The sequence below is a fragment of the Oryctolagus cuniculus genome, chromosome 1 (assembly GCF_964237555.1).
Source record: "Oryctolagus cuniculus chromosome 1, mOryCun1.1, whole genome shotgun sequence".
Lineage (NCBI taxonomy): Eukaryota > Metazoa > Chordata > Mammalia > Lagomorpha > Leporidae > Oryctolagus > Oryctolagus cuniculus.
Window position 1 is genome coordinate 217,428,470 of NC_091432.1, and position 15,147 is coordinate 217,443,616.

General features: G+C 49.1%; 1 protein-coding gene across 4 annotated transcripts in view; it reads left to right on the top strand.

The window, feature by feature from the left end:
- Window positions 1–10,914: 10,914 nt before the first annotated feature.
- ZNF618 (zinc finger protein 618) overlaps window positions 10,915–15,147 on the top strand; it is a 183,449-nt gene continuing 179,216 nt past the window's right edge. For all 4 annotated transcript variants that reach the window (XM_051842734.2, XM_051842741.2, XM_051842749.2 and 1 more), the window contains exon 1: window positions 10,915–11,071. In XM_051842734.2, coding sequence (XP_051698694.2) covers window positions 11,039–11,071 — 33 coding nt within the window. In that variant the 5' untranslated portion in view covers window positions 10,915–11,038. The remainder of the gene's footprint in view (window positions 11,072–15,147) is intronic.

Here is a 15,147-nt window from a genome sequence, read left to right on the forward strand (position 1 = left end):
TCAGTACATGTAGGATAAATGTCACAAAGGATCAATCATCTTTCTACCTTCGTTATAGCAACTTTCAAAAAATAAATTCTTGGGGTGTGTGTTTAGCTTAGCTGATAAGATACCTGTGTTCCATATTGGCCAGCTTCTTGCCTAAGTGCACCCTGGGAGGCAGCAGGTTCCTGCCACTCATGTGGGAGACCTCAATGGAATTCCTGACTCCTGGCTTTGACCTGGCCCAGCTATGGCTACTGCAGGCATTTGGGGAGTGAACCAGTGGACAGGAGCTCTCTCTATATATATCTGCCTCTCAGATAACTCAACATTTTTTTAAGGTTTCTAATTCAACTGCTGTAGAAACATATGGTGATTCCCCAAAAAATTAAAAATAAGGTTCCCAAATGATCCAATCATTTCACTTTTGGGTGTATACCCCAAAGAATTGAAAGCAAGCAGATAAACAGCTAACAGTATATGGCTATTTATAGCAGCTTATTCACAATAGCTAAAAGGTGGAAACAACCCAAATGTCCATCATTGGATGAGTTGGTAAACAACATGTGGTATAACCACATAACAGAATGTTATTCAGCCTTCCAAGGACTGACATTCTGACAAATGCTACAACATGGATGAATCTTGAGGACCTGATGCTAAATGAAATGAGTCAGATATAAAAGGACAACTGTGGTGTGATTCCACGATAGGAAGCACCCAGCATCGTCAAATCCATACAGACAGGAAGTAGAACAGCCGTTACTAGGGGCTGGCAGGCGGCACTGGGGAGCTAGTGTTTAATAGGTACTGAGTTTCAACTCGGTTGATGAAAACTTCTGAAGGTGAATAGTGTAATGGCTGCACAGCATTTTGAAGGCTCTTCATGTCATCGAACTATACATTTAAAGTGTATTTTAATTATATTTTACCATACATTTTTGTTGTTAAAGGTCTTCTTCTTGACACTGATATTCAAAGTTTTAGTTGAGCCAACAGTCAGTCAACCAGTATTTTCCCACCGTCTCACTTACCATATATAATGGGTTGTACTGGCTAATACTTTTAATTAGCTTGGTCCCTCTCCTCCAAGACTTGATGGTTAAGTTAGGGAAATATTATGCTAAAATGGCAAAGACCGGAAATCTTGGAGCATTTAAGATAACTGATAACAACACCAGTGAGGGGCCAGTGGCTGACCAACACTTGAAAGGCCCAGTGTTTGCTAAAAATGCAGACACCCAGGCCCCCCGGACAGATTCCTGGGAACGGGTAGAAGCTGGGAAACTCACACTTCTTAAAAGCTCTCAGCCATTTGGGTGCCCAGTCAGAAAAATCCCCTTAATTTACACACAACAAGATTTATTTTAGGGGCTGGTGCTGTGGCACAGCGGGTTAACACCCTGGCCTGAATGCCGGCATCCCATATGGGCATTGGTTCGAGACCCGGCTGCTCCTCTTCCCATCCAGCTCTCTGCTGTGGCCTGGGAAAGCAGTAGAAGATGGCCCAAGTCCTTGGACCCCTGCACCCGCATGGGAAACCTGGAAGAAACTCCTGGCTCCTGGCTTCGGATCAGTGCAGCTCCGGCAGTTGAGGTCAATTGGGGAGTGAACCAGCAGATGGAAGACCTCTCTCTCTCTCTCCTCTCCCTGTGTAACTCTAACTTTCAAATAAATAAATATTTTTTTAAAAAATTTTATTTCAGAGGGAGAAAATCTGCTTAAAGAATGACATTTTACTGGTAACATAGAAAATTAGAAAAAGTGAAAAAAATTTACTTGGTTGATATAAGTGACAGAAAATAAAACTGACAAAGACTAACACTACACACAGTCAATGTTGCTGATTTAAAACTGATGGAAGACCCAAAATCTTCATGGCAAAATTAAGATCACAAAAATTGCCTCAAAAAATTGGACTTGGTACAAAGAATAGCCACAAAGGATAATTCATGTTGTGAGAAAAAAATAATCAGCCGATAAATCCGTGATCAGTGAATCTGATTTTTTTCATTCTGATGAACACAATTTCAAGATAGGCTTCTAGATTTTTTTATGTTTCTGATAGTTATATTTCTTAACTTTACACTTAAAAAATAATTTCAAAATTATAAAAAAGTTACAAGAATATTATAAAGAAGTCACACATACTCAGTTAATATGCATTGGTGTGTGTTTTTTTTAAAGATTTATTTATTTGAAAGGCAGAGTTACAGAGAGGCAGAGGCAGAGAGAGAGAGAGAGAGAGAGAGAGGTCTTCCATCTGCTGGTTCACTTCCCAAATGACCTCAATGGCCGGAGCTGCACTGATCCGAAGCCAGGAGCCAGGTGCTTCTTCCAGGTCTCCCACATAGGTGCAGGGGCCCAAGCTCTTGGGCCATTTTCCATTGCTTTCCTGGGCTGTAGCAGAGAGCTGGATCAAGAAGAGGAGCAGCCGAATCTTGCACTGGTGCCCATATGGGATGCCGGCACTGCAGGCTACAGCTTTACTTGCTACACCACAGTGCCGGCCCCCATGTATTGTTTTACCTTATTTATAAGATATGTGGGCCGGCGCCATGGCTCAATAGGCTAATCCTCCGCCTAGCGGCGCCGGCACACCGGGTTCTAGTCCCGGTCGGGGCGCCGGATTCTGTCCCGGTTGCCCCTCTTCCAAGCCAGCTCTCTGCTGTGGCCCAGGAGTGCAGTGGAGGATGGCCCAGGTGCTTGGGCCCTGCACCCCATGGGAGACCAGGATAAGCACCTGGCTCCTGGCTCCTGCCATCGGATCAGCGCGGTGCGCTGGCCGCAGCGTGCCGCGGCCATTGGAGGGTGAACCAACGGCAAAAGGAAGACCTTTCTCTCTGTCTCTCTCTCTCACTGTCCACTCTGCCTGTCAAAAAAAAAAAAAAAAAAAAAAGATATGTGTAAATGGTGATACTTAAGTTTCTTTTCTTGCAAAATATTTTGAAACCAATGCATATGAGGGCATGTTCAAAAAGTTCATGAAAAACACATATTTATGAATACATCTGCTAATGGATTTCCATTTTTTGTTCCAAAAATAAATATATATTTTACTTTCATTACCATGAACTTTTCGAAGTATCTCTGTATATATAGGGGTGTATATATATATAAAATATTTTTTCTAAAAGATTTATTTATTTATTTGAAAGTCAGAGTTACAGAGAGGCAGAGGCAGAGGCAGAGAGAGGGGTCTTCCATCCGCTGGTTCACTCCCCAGATGGCCGCAATGACTGGAGCTAGGCCAATCTGAAGCCAGGAGCCAGGAGCTTCTTCCAGGTCCCTCGCCCGGGTGCAGGGGCCCAAGGACTTGGGCCATCTTCTACTGTTTTCCCAGGCCATAGCAGAGAGCTGGATCAGACGTGGTGCGGCTGCGACTCAAACTGGCACCCATATGGGACGCCAGCACTGCAGGCGGAGGCTTTACCAGCTACACCACAGTGTTGGCCATATATATATATATATATATATATATATATATGTAATCTTTACAACCACAAAACCAAGATCAATTCAGAAACCTAACAAAAATGAATAAAATTACCTAATGTGCTATCATATTCAAATTTTAACAATTGTCCCCAAAATGTCCTTTGTAGCCATTTATTTCTATTCTGATTCAGGATCCCCAAAAAGTGACCAGAATCACTTCCTGTGTTTAGTGGTCATTTACTTCTTTCATCTTTAACTTGAAACAGCGCTTCAGCCTCTCTTTGTCTCTCCTGACATGGACCTCTCTGAAGAATACAGAGCAGTTTTGTGTGTGTGTGTGTGTGTGTGTGGTTTTTTGTTTTTTGTTTTTTTTTTTTTGGCCAGGCAGAGTTAGACAGTGAGAGAGAGAGACAGAGAGAAAGGTCTTCCTTCCGTTGGTTCACCCCCCAAATGACTACCACGGCCGGCGCGCTGCGCCGATCCAAAGCCAGGAGCCAGGTGCTTCCTCCTGGTCTCCCATGGGGTGCAGGGCCCAAGCACTTGGGCCATCCTCCACTGCACTCCTGGGCCACAGCAGAGAGCTGGACTGGAAGAGGAGCAACTGGGACAGAATCCGGAGCCCCAACTGGGACTAGAACCCAGGGTGCCAGCGCCGCACGTGGAGGATTAGCCTAGTGAGCTGCGGTGCTGGCCAGAGCAGTTGTTTTGAGGTGGTCTCTCCATCTGGGGTTGTCTGATATTTCCTCGTAATTAGGTTTGGGTTATGCAGCTTTGGCAGGAATTCGGGCTAAGTGCCCATCGGGAGGCACCTATTGCCAGGTTGTCCAGTTCCTGGAAAAGGAAACTTTCCGAAACCTGGCCTTGGAGTGCCTTACTCTCCTCATCTGGTTCTGGAGATACTAGATGCGGGGGTCATGACAGAACAGCTTCCCTCCTGGGGCTGTCCCTGGGGACATTTTCACCCCCTGGGCAGTTTTGCGGAGAGAAGTCGTTGAGATCCTGGTCTCGATTAGAATCATCACCTCTAGTTCCTAAGTGCTCACATTCATTGTTTATCCCAACCTTCATATAAAACATGCAGCTTAGTATAAGTCATGATCCCCGTTTAGCAGTTAGGGAAACTGAGGCTCAGAGACAGCGACATAAAGCACTCAGGCTCGCACAAGCTGGAACAGGACGAGCTGGGACGGGAGCCCAGTCGGGTCTATGCCACGCCTCACTCTCAACTCATCCAACTCATGAGGCTACTTCATGCAGAAAGATGGACGGAAGCAAGGCCTCCCCAGAGCTGATGGGCCAGCGTCTGCCCTGCCTGGGCCCATCTCCATTCTGAAGCCCAGCAGAACTAAAAGCAGGTGTACTGCCCCAGAGGGCACAGCCGGCTGCACTTGGGGTGAAGACGTGCCCTTGACGCTGGTTTTGCCCCCTTTGCAAACGAGGTGACTTCGCTGTGGCCCCACCCCAGGACCACCTGAGCTTCCTCCTTTCCTATCTGTGAAAGTGGAAATGGCCTGGGGTTAGTGATCATAACTACCAGGTGCTGAGTGCAAACATGAGTCAAGCCTTTAAATAATCCCAGGATGGGCACCTTATTTTGTCCATTTTACCGATGAGGAATCCGAGGGTTGTACAGTGGCTAATGCCACAATCTAAGGCGCACGGGATGGGGGACTGTGACACAGGTCTAACTGCAGAGACTGGATGAACGCTTGACCATGATCTCCACTTTCTCCAGGCCCAGTGGGGTGGCAGCTTAACAGACTAGGCGGAGGAGATGTGCTGGACACAGCAGGCGCAGCAGAGGCACCTGCTGTTGAACCCGGGGACAGGCTGCTGAGCTTTGGCCTCCATTCTGATTCCCTACCTGGGCCACCAGCTTGACCTCTCTGCTTCTGTTTGTCGGTCCCGGGGCTGGGTTCTCTTTGGTTGAGGGATGGTTAAGGCCTCGGCTACTTGCGTCTCTGGTGGCTTCCCCACAAGATGCAAGGACTCGCTTGGTGCTGGTTGATCCCACCGCCTTCCTGGTTTCTCCCTGGTGGGGGCTGGGGAAGGAGATGATGGAAAGAAGAAAATTTCCGACCAAAAGTGTGATGACTTCAACAATCTGTGGGTTTTGATTCTAATCACCGGCAGTAGGGCATTGTGGGAAGAGCTGCACGTGAGAGCCGGCCTTGGCTGCCACTTGCTGGCTTGCTTGAGGAACTTGAACCTCAAATGCCTGACCCTTGAAGTGGGGTGCCTGGACCTCCTTTGCCCCTCTCAGGAGTTGATCACATGGGGACATGCTGTCTGCCTGCGGTGCACGATGCTAAGGAATGTCATAGATGGGATTGTGTGGTTCTTTCCACTGGGTAGTAACTCAGGCTGCTCACGTCTCCCTGGCTGGCTTGCTACGAAAGAGCTCTTCATTTTTTTTTTAAAGATTTATTTATTTATTTGAAAGGCAGAGGAGCTGGGCTGGTCCAGAACTAGGAGCTTCATCCGGGTCTCCCATGTGGGTGCAGGGGCCCAAGGACTTGGGCCATCTTTTGCTGCTTTCCCAGGCCATAGTAGAGAGCTGGATTTGAAGTGGAGCAGCAGGACTTGAACCGTCGCCCACATGGGATGCTGGCACTGCAGGCACTGGCTTTACCTGCTATGCCACAGCGTTGGCCATGAAGAACTCTTCATTTTTTAGGTTGAAGAGAAAGAAATCCAACTTGAGGAAAAGGCTTCATTCAGCCAAGTTCCTGCCTTCTTCCTGTGCAGGTGACAGACTAGTGTTTACCTTAAAGGGATCTTCTCCACCAAGCGCACCTGCCAGATTTTAGCCATGCCCCTAGTTTCTAGGTGGGCTTTTCTGGGGCATCCACAGTCTCCCAACCTCACCTGCCTGTGACACGAGCTTGACTCATGTACCCATTACTTCAGCATCCTTAACTCCTGGTTTCCCCAAATGTCACCAGACCATAGCAAGGGAAAACGGAGCTTTTATTGTTGTTTTAAATTTTTATTTTTAACTTCAAAGGTAAGCAGACAGAGAGCCTCCATACATTGGTTCACTCCCCAGATGCCCAGAACAGCTGGGATCAGGGCCAGCATCCAGAAATTCAATCCAGGTCACTCGCTTGGGTGGCAGGGACCCAAGGACTTGAGCCATCACTGCTGCCTCCCAGGGTGTGCATTGGCAGGAAGCTGGAGTCAGGATCTGGGTTAGGATTCCAAGTGAGGCACTCCCAGATGGGACACAGGTATGGTAAGCAGGGTCTTTACCACTAGGCCAAACGCCAGACTCAAGTGGATCTTTGGAGTGTGTTTCTCTACCAGGCCCTGGCTGAGGCACCATCACAGCCCTGGTCTCAGTAAACTGACACAGCCCACTGGGAGGAGCAACATTTGAGGGATGTGCCCAGGCTCCGCCCAGCAGCCCCTTTGGTTACAGATGATTGGCTCTGGGTGGCAGCTGAGCCAAGTTTGGCCAATCACATTCTCTGTCTTGAGACTTTGGATCAGAGCACAGAGACACCTGTGGACACTGGGAGAACTGCAGGGCCACCAACTTGACCATGCGTCCAGAGGAATGGAGACTCCAGGCTGGAGAGAAAGGGGTAGTGGGGGGGAGGAGGACCAATGAGGTGGAGACCTCAAGAGACCTGGGGTCCAGAGTGATGGGGGAACTTTTCTGGTCCCTGGCTCCAAATCCCTTGAGATTTCACTGCATTTCCTGCCCTTGGGAGCTGTGATCCACGCCCTAATTTAATATGTATTTTTTTAAATTTAGTGTGATGTCAATTCTGTTTATTACAATAAAAAGGGTATGGATAAGACTGGTAGGTCTTCCAGAGACAGAGCTAAGGCTCAGAGATTATGCCATGAGGTGGGGAATCACACGGCTAGCAAGGCCGGGGGCAGGCGTCCTGGCTCTCTGTGGCTCCTCGCGCTGACGTGCATGGAGGGCTCTCTCTGTAGCAGGCACTCCCTAAAGACTCGACGTGTGTTTCCTCATTTACTCCTAGGAGCACCCTGGGCGGCAGGTGGTATCACCAGGGCCAGTTTACAGATGAGGACATGGAGGCAAGGAGAAATGGGTCACCTGTCGGAGAGCTCAGGGAGCGAGGGACAGCCAAAGCCAGGGCCCAACCTGGGACTGGACTTCATGGTCTGAGATCTTGATAAGGATGCTCCTTAGCTTTCCTGGGGGGCAGTGGGCCGGGCACAGGAAGGCCACACGTTCTCAGAATTTTATAAAGCTGAGTAGGTCAAGTTGAACCGGAGACCCTACTGAATGCCATGACCACAAGGAGAGCTGCTGTTCACCTGCAGCTCTGACCCTGGCCCTTCGGCCAATGCTGTACTATGGAGTTGGTTGCATCACGGAGCAGGCCTGAGCTTGCCCCCTGGGCTCTCAGAGAATCCCAAGCCTCCTCTGCCTCTCCTCTTCATCTTGCATCCCCTCAACCACGCTGGTCTCAGCATCCTTCACTCTGCAAATGAGAGGCTTGGATAAGTACACAGTGCACCCGATGGGACCAGATCCCCCTCACTCCTGGGCAGGTTCTCAGGACACCCTAAAATTTGGCAAGTCCCCTGCGTCCTGAGTCTATACTCAGTGAACCCCCCTGGAACAGGGATGAACCAGCTCACACAGTGAGCTCCCACTAGGGTCTGAGAAATGTGTGAGTTCTTTTCCAAAGTAGATTTTGCCAGCAGCACATCAGCTCAGCCAATGTCCCCTTAGCATAGCCTCTGCCTCAGCTGGGACAGAGTGAAGACAGGCCACCCGCCAGGTCTGGGAACCCTGGGCAGCAGACGTTGCCCTTGGTGGTGTTGCGTTTTCTCGGGGCTCCTGTTTGGAGGTGCTGAGGGTGCTGACAAGACCAATCCCCGCTGGCCTGCAGGCAGTGAGGAAACAGAAGGGCTGCCAGCGACTCCAGAAAGACAAGACTAAGAAGGATGGGGAGATGTGTACGGGCCGGACAAGCCTACAGGCATTCCAGGCTGGGGTCACCGGCTTTTTTGGAACAATTGGTGAAAGCCAGAGATTTCTCTCCTCTTAAATGCACACACAGACATAATTTGCTTAAGGGAACTTATATAAGGACCACATCTTGGAATTTCTGCTCTAGTGAGACCCCGTTCTTTGATCAAGATCCAATGGGTCTTCAAGCCGGATCTTCCTAGGATCTTTCTCCTGCACCTGAGGCTCACTTTGCTGCTGGCATCATTTTGCAATGGTTTTTTAAAAAGGTGGATCTTTAGACCAGCAATGGAGTTTCTTGGAAATGCAAATTTTTCACTCTTCACAAAGACTAAATGAATTAGAAACTCCAGGGTGGGACCCAGTATTGGCACAAGCCCTCCCAGTGGCCATGGGATCACTTGAGTTTGAGAAGGGCTGTTGTAAGCCACTGTCCTTGTGCTGTGTCTGCCCTCATAGACACCATGCGGATGGCACACGGTAAGGGCTCACTGTCACTAGCGATGGCAGCAAGTTTCCCTGATTCCCCGGGTCAGTGTTTGCGAGACTCGGTTACTGAGACTCCATGGTACAAGTATCTTGAGGCTGGTTTCTACCTACACCAGGGCCTGAGATGAGGCTTAGCTCTGCTAGGCAGAGGAGAGGGCCTGGTCTTGAGACAAGTGTCCAGAAACCTTCAAACAGAGAGGGAGCCGGAGAAACATCAAACCTGGGGCACCTGTCCAGGCAACAAGGCCCTGGCCACATGGTGCATGAGAGACAGGTGGTAGGGAGTAGCGTGGCCAGCATGGATGCCCAGGGCTCGCAGAAGCCCACTTCCACCAGGCTCTGCAGGCTGCCCGCTCCTCTCTTTGCCTGATCCTCACCAGCCCTGGCAGAGTCTGTGGAAGCCTACCAGAGACTTCCTTGCTGGGCTGTTAGGGGAGAGGAACGGCCACTTTTAATTTTTAATGATTCTCCAACTTTTGGGAGGTTGGAAGAAGTTAGTTAGATTACTTCTTGTGTGTTGGGTGTTTGTGGCGGCGGCGGCGGCGGCGGTGGTGGTGGTGGGGAGATTTAATTCCATGCCACTCACCGAAGCCAAATTCCCACAGATTCACTCCTGAGGCACAGGAAGCATTAAAAAAAAAATAGTAATTATTTGGAAGGTTGCAGGGGGAGATTTTTCTGTAATTCCTCCTGTCTCATATTGATCAGTTTCTTAAACATTTAAACAAATTTGATTTTTTAAGGTGGGACAGAAAAGAGACACCTGTTTCATGCTTTTTTTTTTTTTTTTTTTTTTTTTTTTTTTTTTTTAAGTACCTGCTTTGTTTTCTGTTGGAGAGTGATGATGATCGCCATGCACCTTGCATCTGCTACAGGAGCAAGTTTTCAGGTTTTTCTTCCAAACCTCAGCCAGCCTGGGGGAATACAGAAACACCCAGTATCTCTCTTGTCATCATCCAGGGCAGGTCCTTCACACTTTTAATTTAAACTTTTTTGGGGGGGAATGTGAGAAAAAAGAAAAAACAAAAAACCCTTCCAAACTTTCTCAAGTCACAAGGAGGCAGCTTTCCAAATTTAAAAAAAAAATCTGATTTTTCAGGATATTGGAAAGAAGTATTCTCATTCACCTCTTGTTTCCACATAGAGGCAACTTTCTCAAGCAACTCTTTCAAAGTCAACTTGACTGGGGGATATAGGGGAACCACGTTAACCTTTGACCTGCTCTGGTTCTACAACAGGGCCAGTTTCTCAAACTTTTATTTTAAAAAACATACCTGATTTTTTTTTTTTTAATTGGGCAGGGGTAGTGCGAAAGAGTATGCATTTCTCCTAAAAGCAGATCCTCAAATCCGTGTTTTTAAAAATCGGTCTGGATGGGGGGCAAGGAAGGGTCCCCTTCACCCCTGCCGTCTGATACGGGGGCGGGTTCCCCAAACTTTGATCCCCTTGGGTGAGAGGTGGCAGGGCCAACAGCCACACTCCCGGTCCGCCTGCCAGGCTTCCACGAGGCCAGCTCTGCAGAACTTTTATGTAAAAATCCATCTCATTTTTGGGGGGGGTGTGGGAGGGGGTGCAGAGTTCCTATTAACCCCTTGCGCTCCGCCAGGAGCCGGCTCCCCAAACTTTTCTCCCACCGTGCACATGACATTTGCGAAGGGCTGGAGGCCGCGGGGCGCCGCGGGGCGGGCGTGGGGGGCGCGCACAGGGCAGGGCGCGGCGCGGGAAAGTTTGGGGGGCGGGCGTGCGGCGGCCCGGGGGGCTGGCGGACGGGCGCGCCCCGGGGCCGGCCGGCTTTGTGTGCGGCGCGGAGGCCGGCGGCGCCGAGGCCGAGGCCGAGGCCCGGAGCTCGCGGGCCGCGCGGCGAGGCCGGCCCGGGGGCGGGCAGGGCGGCGGGGGGCGGCGGCGGCCCCGCGAGGGGCGGCTCGGCGGCGGCGGCAGCGGCGGCGGCGCGGCCGGAGCGGGCCGGGGGTGGGGGCGAGGGCCGGCGCCCCCCCCGCGCGCCCCCCGCGCCCCCGCCCCCCCGGCCTGAGCGGGGCGGGCGGAGGAGGGAGCGGCGGCGGCGGCGGCGGCAGCGGCGGCGGCGGCGGCGGCGGCGGCGGCATTGTGCGCGCACCAGCAGCCCGGCCCGGGAGGAGCAGGACGCGCCGGGGCCGCCTCCTCCCGCACGGACCCATGAACCAGCCGGGCGGCGCGGCGGCTCCGCAGGTACGACGGGGGGCCGGGGGGCATGCACCGCGCGGGGGCCTCGGGGGGCCGGGGCCCGGGGCGCTGCGCCACTTCATTGCAAGATTTGCAGAATGCAAAGTGCCTGGGCGCGTTTGCGGGCTTTTTGTGGGCGCCAGCGCGGGGCTCGGGGTCCGGGGAGCACCCCCCCGGGGCGCTGCGGGCTGCGACGGGGGGCGGGGGTGGCGAGGGGGGCCGCGGCGGGCCCCCAGCCGGCGCCCCCGCCAGCCCCGGGCTCGGACCGGAGCCCAGAAAACAAAGCGACGAGAGGACAGAGCAGCCATTTCAGTTTGGACAATTCACATTTTGCAAAAATGCAGCCCCTTCCAGCTCTCCCCCCTCCCCCTCAAATTGGCAATTTCCCCCGACCCTGTCCGCGCTCGGGGTCCCCGACGACCCCCCAGGAGGGTTTTCCTTCGGGCCTCCCCCCGTCTTTGCTACAATCTTATTTTTTTTAAGGCCATATTTCCCTTTCTCAATTTTTTTTTCTAATTTTTCTTCAAACGGTAGTTTTTTCCCATTAAAACGACGCCACCTAGAGGATACTATTTTGTAAATAAAAAAAGAAATTAAAATTGAAAAGAAATATTTTTTATTTCTTATTTTTTCGAAAGTTTGCCCTGCAAAGCAGTGGAGGGCGAAGGGATTCTTTTTTTTTTCCTTTTTGGGGGGTGAAAATTTCCCCTTTGATCTTTCCAGGAACGCGGGGACAATTTTTATTTCTGAAGCCAAATCCAGATAATATGTAAATGAAAATTAAGCTGGAATTTGAATGAATTCAGTTCTTGAAGGGGAAAAAGGGAAAAACCTCCTAAAAGCAAAGTCAGCTGGACTGCCCAAGTCATTTTAGTTTGAGAAAAAAACTAATTGGAATGAGGAAAGGAGGGAGATCATTGAGTTTAGGGAAAACTGGGGGAATTGGCTTTATGAAGCAATTAGAAATTGTACTTCATTGTAATTTGGAACTTAGGTAGCTCAGCGGGCAAAAAAGACTAATTTCACCATTTGACAATATTTAAAGTTTTTCTATTCCCAAGAAGGAGGGATTTCAAAGAGAAAATAGACCCTAAAATGTTGCCATTGGACACACCCAAAAATTGTAGTTTTTTTTTTTAATTTTGCATTTACATTTTGCTGCCTTTAAATCTCAAGATTCTAAAGAAAAACAGAAACTGGAAAAGTTCGAGTGAAATTCTGCCTTTCTTTTTTCTGCATTTACTGGGTTTTGTGTGTGTGTGTATGTGTGTGTGTGTCTGTGTGTTTTGTTTTGATGGAATAATTAAGATTGTTTTCTGATTTTGTTTCCTGAAAGGTGTAGGCATTTCTTTCTTGTTGTTTTATCCAGAAAATGCCAGGAGCCCTTTTTTGAACAATATTCAGTGGAAAAAATGTAAATTCATCCAGTATACCAATTGAGTAGCCCACAGATTTGTAGGAGAGACCGCCATTAAAATAAGATATGCATAATTAACATTATTATGAAAAAACTAACAGTGGATTCACAGAAGCTCATTTTTTATGACGTGAACCGAATCAGTTGATGAAGACAAGGGTTGAGGAGTCCTTGGTGGGGAGGAAATTCTTCCTTCTCTGTCTTGTTCACTCTTCCAATTTGAAAAATTTGTTATTTTTTTTTTTAAATCCAGATTGGTTCCAGGCCTCTTTGATTGTGATGTGGAGGAGTTGGTAGTTCATTAACACTGAGTATTTGTAACAAATTTGATGACTTTGAAAGGGGGCAAAAATCCATTGGCCTACATCATTTTTTTTTTTTTTGGGGGGGGGAGGATTTTGTGATCACACACACATACAAAAAAACCAACAAATTTTACTGACTTAACAAGAAAGAAAGATAGAAGGGGGCAAGGCACAGAGAGAGATTCTCAATCGGAGCCCTCTTTCCTGGTGAAACATTTTGCTGAAGGAATGGGGTAAAACTCCCACTCAGCTGATTTTAGCAGCAAAATTTATTTTTTTAAGGGGAAAAAAAACCACTACAAACAAAAGCCAAAGGCAAGGGTACCTGTGTTTAGAATATGAAAGCATCTGTGACAGCAGGATTTGATGTGGAATTCTTGACTGTAAAATGAATCAAATGAAGGTAAAACAACAACAAGAAAAAAAATTTTTTTTCAGAAGGCCAATATTGACTGGGTTGAAATTTGACAGGTGAGAAAAAGGTGCTCACTGGAAGGTGAAGGGTTATTTGGGATAAATTAGTATCTGGTTGAACTTGCTGGAGATTTTGGGCCAAAAAAAAAAAAGTTGCAATTTTTCCGGCTCAGAAGGAGTCTATGGGTAATACATGCAGGGTGGGCTCCTATGGGTGGGAGGGTTCCCTTAGGCAAGGATACAAAACCCTGTGCTGTCTCAGAAGAATCAGTGGCCCCAGGTCATAGGTTCCTAACCCTGTTTTGCGGAAATTGGGAATTCTAAGGGGACAGGAACGCGATGACTCACATTCGACGGTGGCCAAGGTTCGACATTTCTCATCATCGCCATTGCATTTGGGGGGTTTTATTTTATTTTATTTTATTTTTAAGTAATGAAATCTTGCGGGGCTGACTGGCCACATTCTGACATATTTGGAATGAGCTTGCTTTTTTTTTTAAATAGCATAATTAAAAAAATTGTTTTTCTGTTGAATTATTTAGGCCGATTCCTAGGACGGTCAAGGAATTTCTAATTTCCAAGGGGCTCTGGAGACCTCCTGAGGTGGGAGGCCTGGCCAGGGCCGGGTGGCTCGAGGTAGGGGCCACTGAGCACAACTCAGGGTTGCAGATAACAGGTTATTTCTGGTGCCAGGAATAAAAATAATTGCAGCATATCCCTTTGTGTGGCCTGGATCTCCTGACACACAACTCAAGAGTCTTTCTCATCCATTTTGCAGAAATTTTGTTTTCTCGTCTGTGGTTTCTAGGGAACCCATGGGTAGAAATTGAAAAATCATTTCTGTTTTTCTAGATGTGCTTTTTTGTTTTTTAAATTGGTTATTCTGGTCATGTTTGTTGTAAAGGAAGCAGAGGTGCATGCTGGTCCGGCGGGGGCGGGGCCAGTCTCCTTTTGTTTCTATGGGTGTCCCCCTCTGGATGGAGGTCTGCCTGGGCCCCCTGTCTCGCACCTCCTGTTTGAGATGCCGGTGTGACCAGAACTGGGGACAGGAGCTAATTTTGATTTGTGTGTGTGCTCGCCACCCTCTCACAATATTGGGGGGAAGATGTGGCAAATTGGACTCGAGGGGTGGTAATTTGATGATGGGCTGAGTTAGTTTGGTGAAGGGTCATTTATATTTAGTTTCACAGTGGAGACTCTTATTACTTAATGTTTTGCTTTTCTGCCTAAGGAGTTTTTTTTTTTTTTTTTTTTTTCCCTTCTAATAAGGTTTGAAATTTCAAGGGCCTGCTTTATAGCTTGACGTGGGCCCAAGCTAGGATAAAGGGTTTGCTTCTATGTTCAGCCCTGCATGGAGGTGAACTTGAACAAGGGTTCTTGCTGGTGTAGAAGGGAAGCCACGGAAGATGGCTGGTCAGTGTGAGGCTGACCTCAGTCTGGTCCTCGAAAGTAAACAGCCAATGGCAGCTCTGACGCTGCTCCGGAGTCACGTACAGTTCTCACTTTGACTCAGCCCTTGGCACGCCGCCGTCTCTCAGCCCAGACTCCTTCCCTCTGGTTGGTGGGTTTGGGGAAGAACTTCCTGGCCGTGTTCCGCTGTGGTGTGCAAGCTGACTTGGCGTGGCCGTGAGCTCGGATGTTTCACGTCACTCGTGTCTCCTCCCTGGTGATGATGGGCAGAAGTGGCTGCGCGTGGGTCCTCCGGAGCCCCAGCTCACCCAGGGTCTTGCTGGGTGACCTTGGGCCAATCACTTTTTCCCTCGAAGCCTCCAGGGGTGCTGCTTTTAGGAAATGATCGCTTTGTAACCAGTGGGTTTCATTTGTGATTCATTTGTGGTTCATTTGTAGCTGCCCCCATCCCTGTGTTGAGAAGGACTCCGAGGCCACATCTGGACTCCCATAGGCTGGAGAGAGGGGTGCCATGGTCAGATAGCAGAGTGAATGTG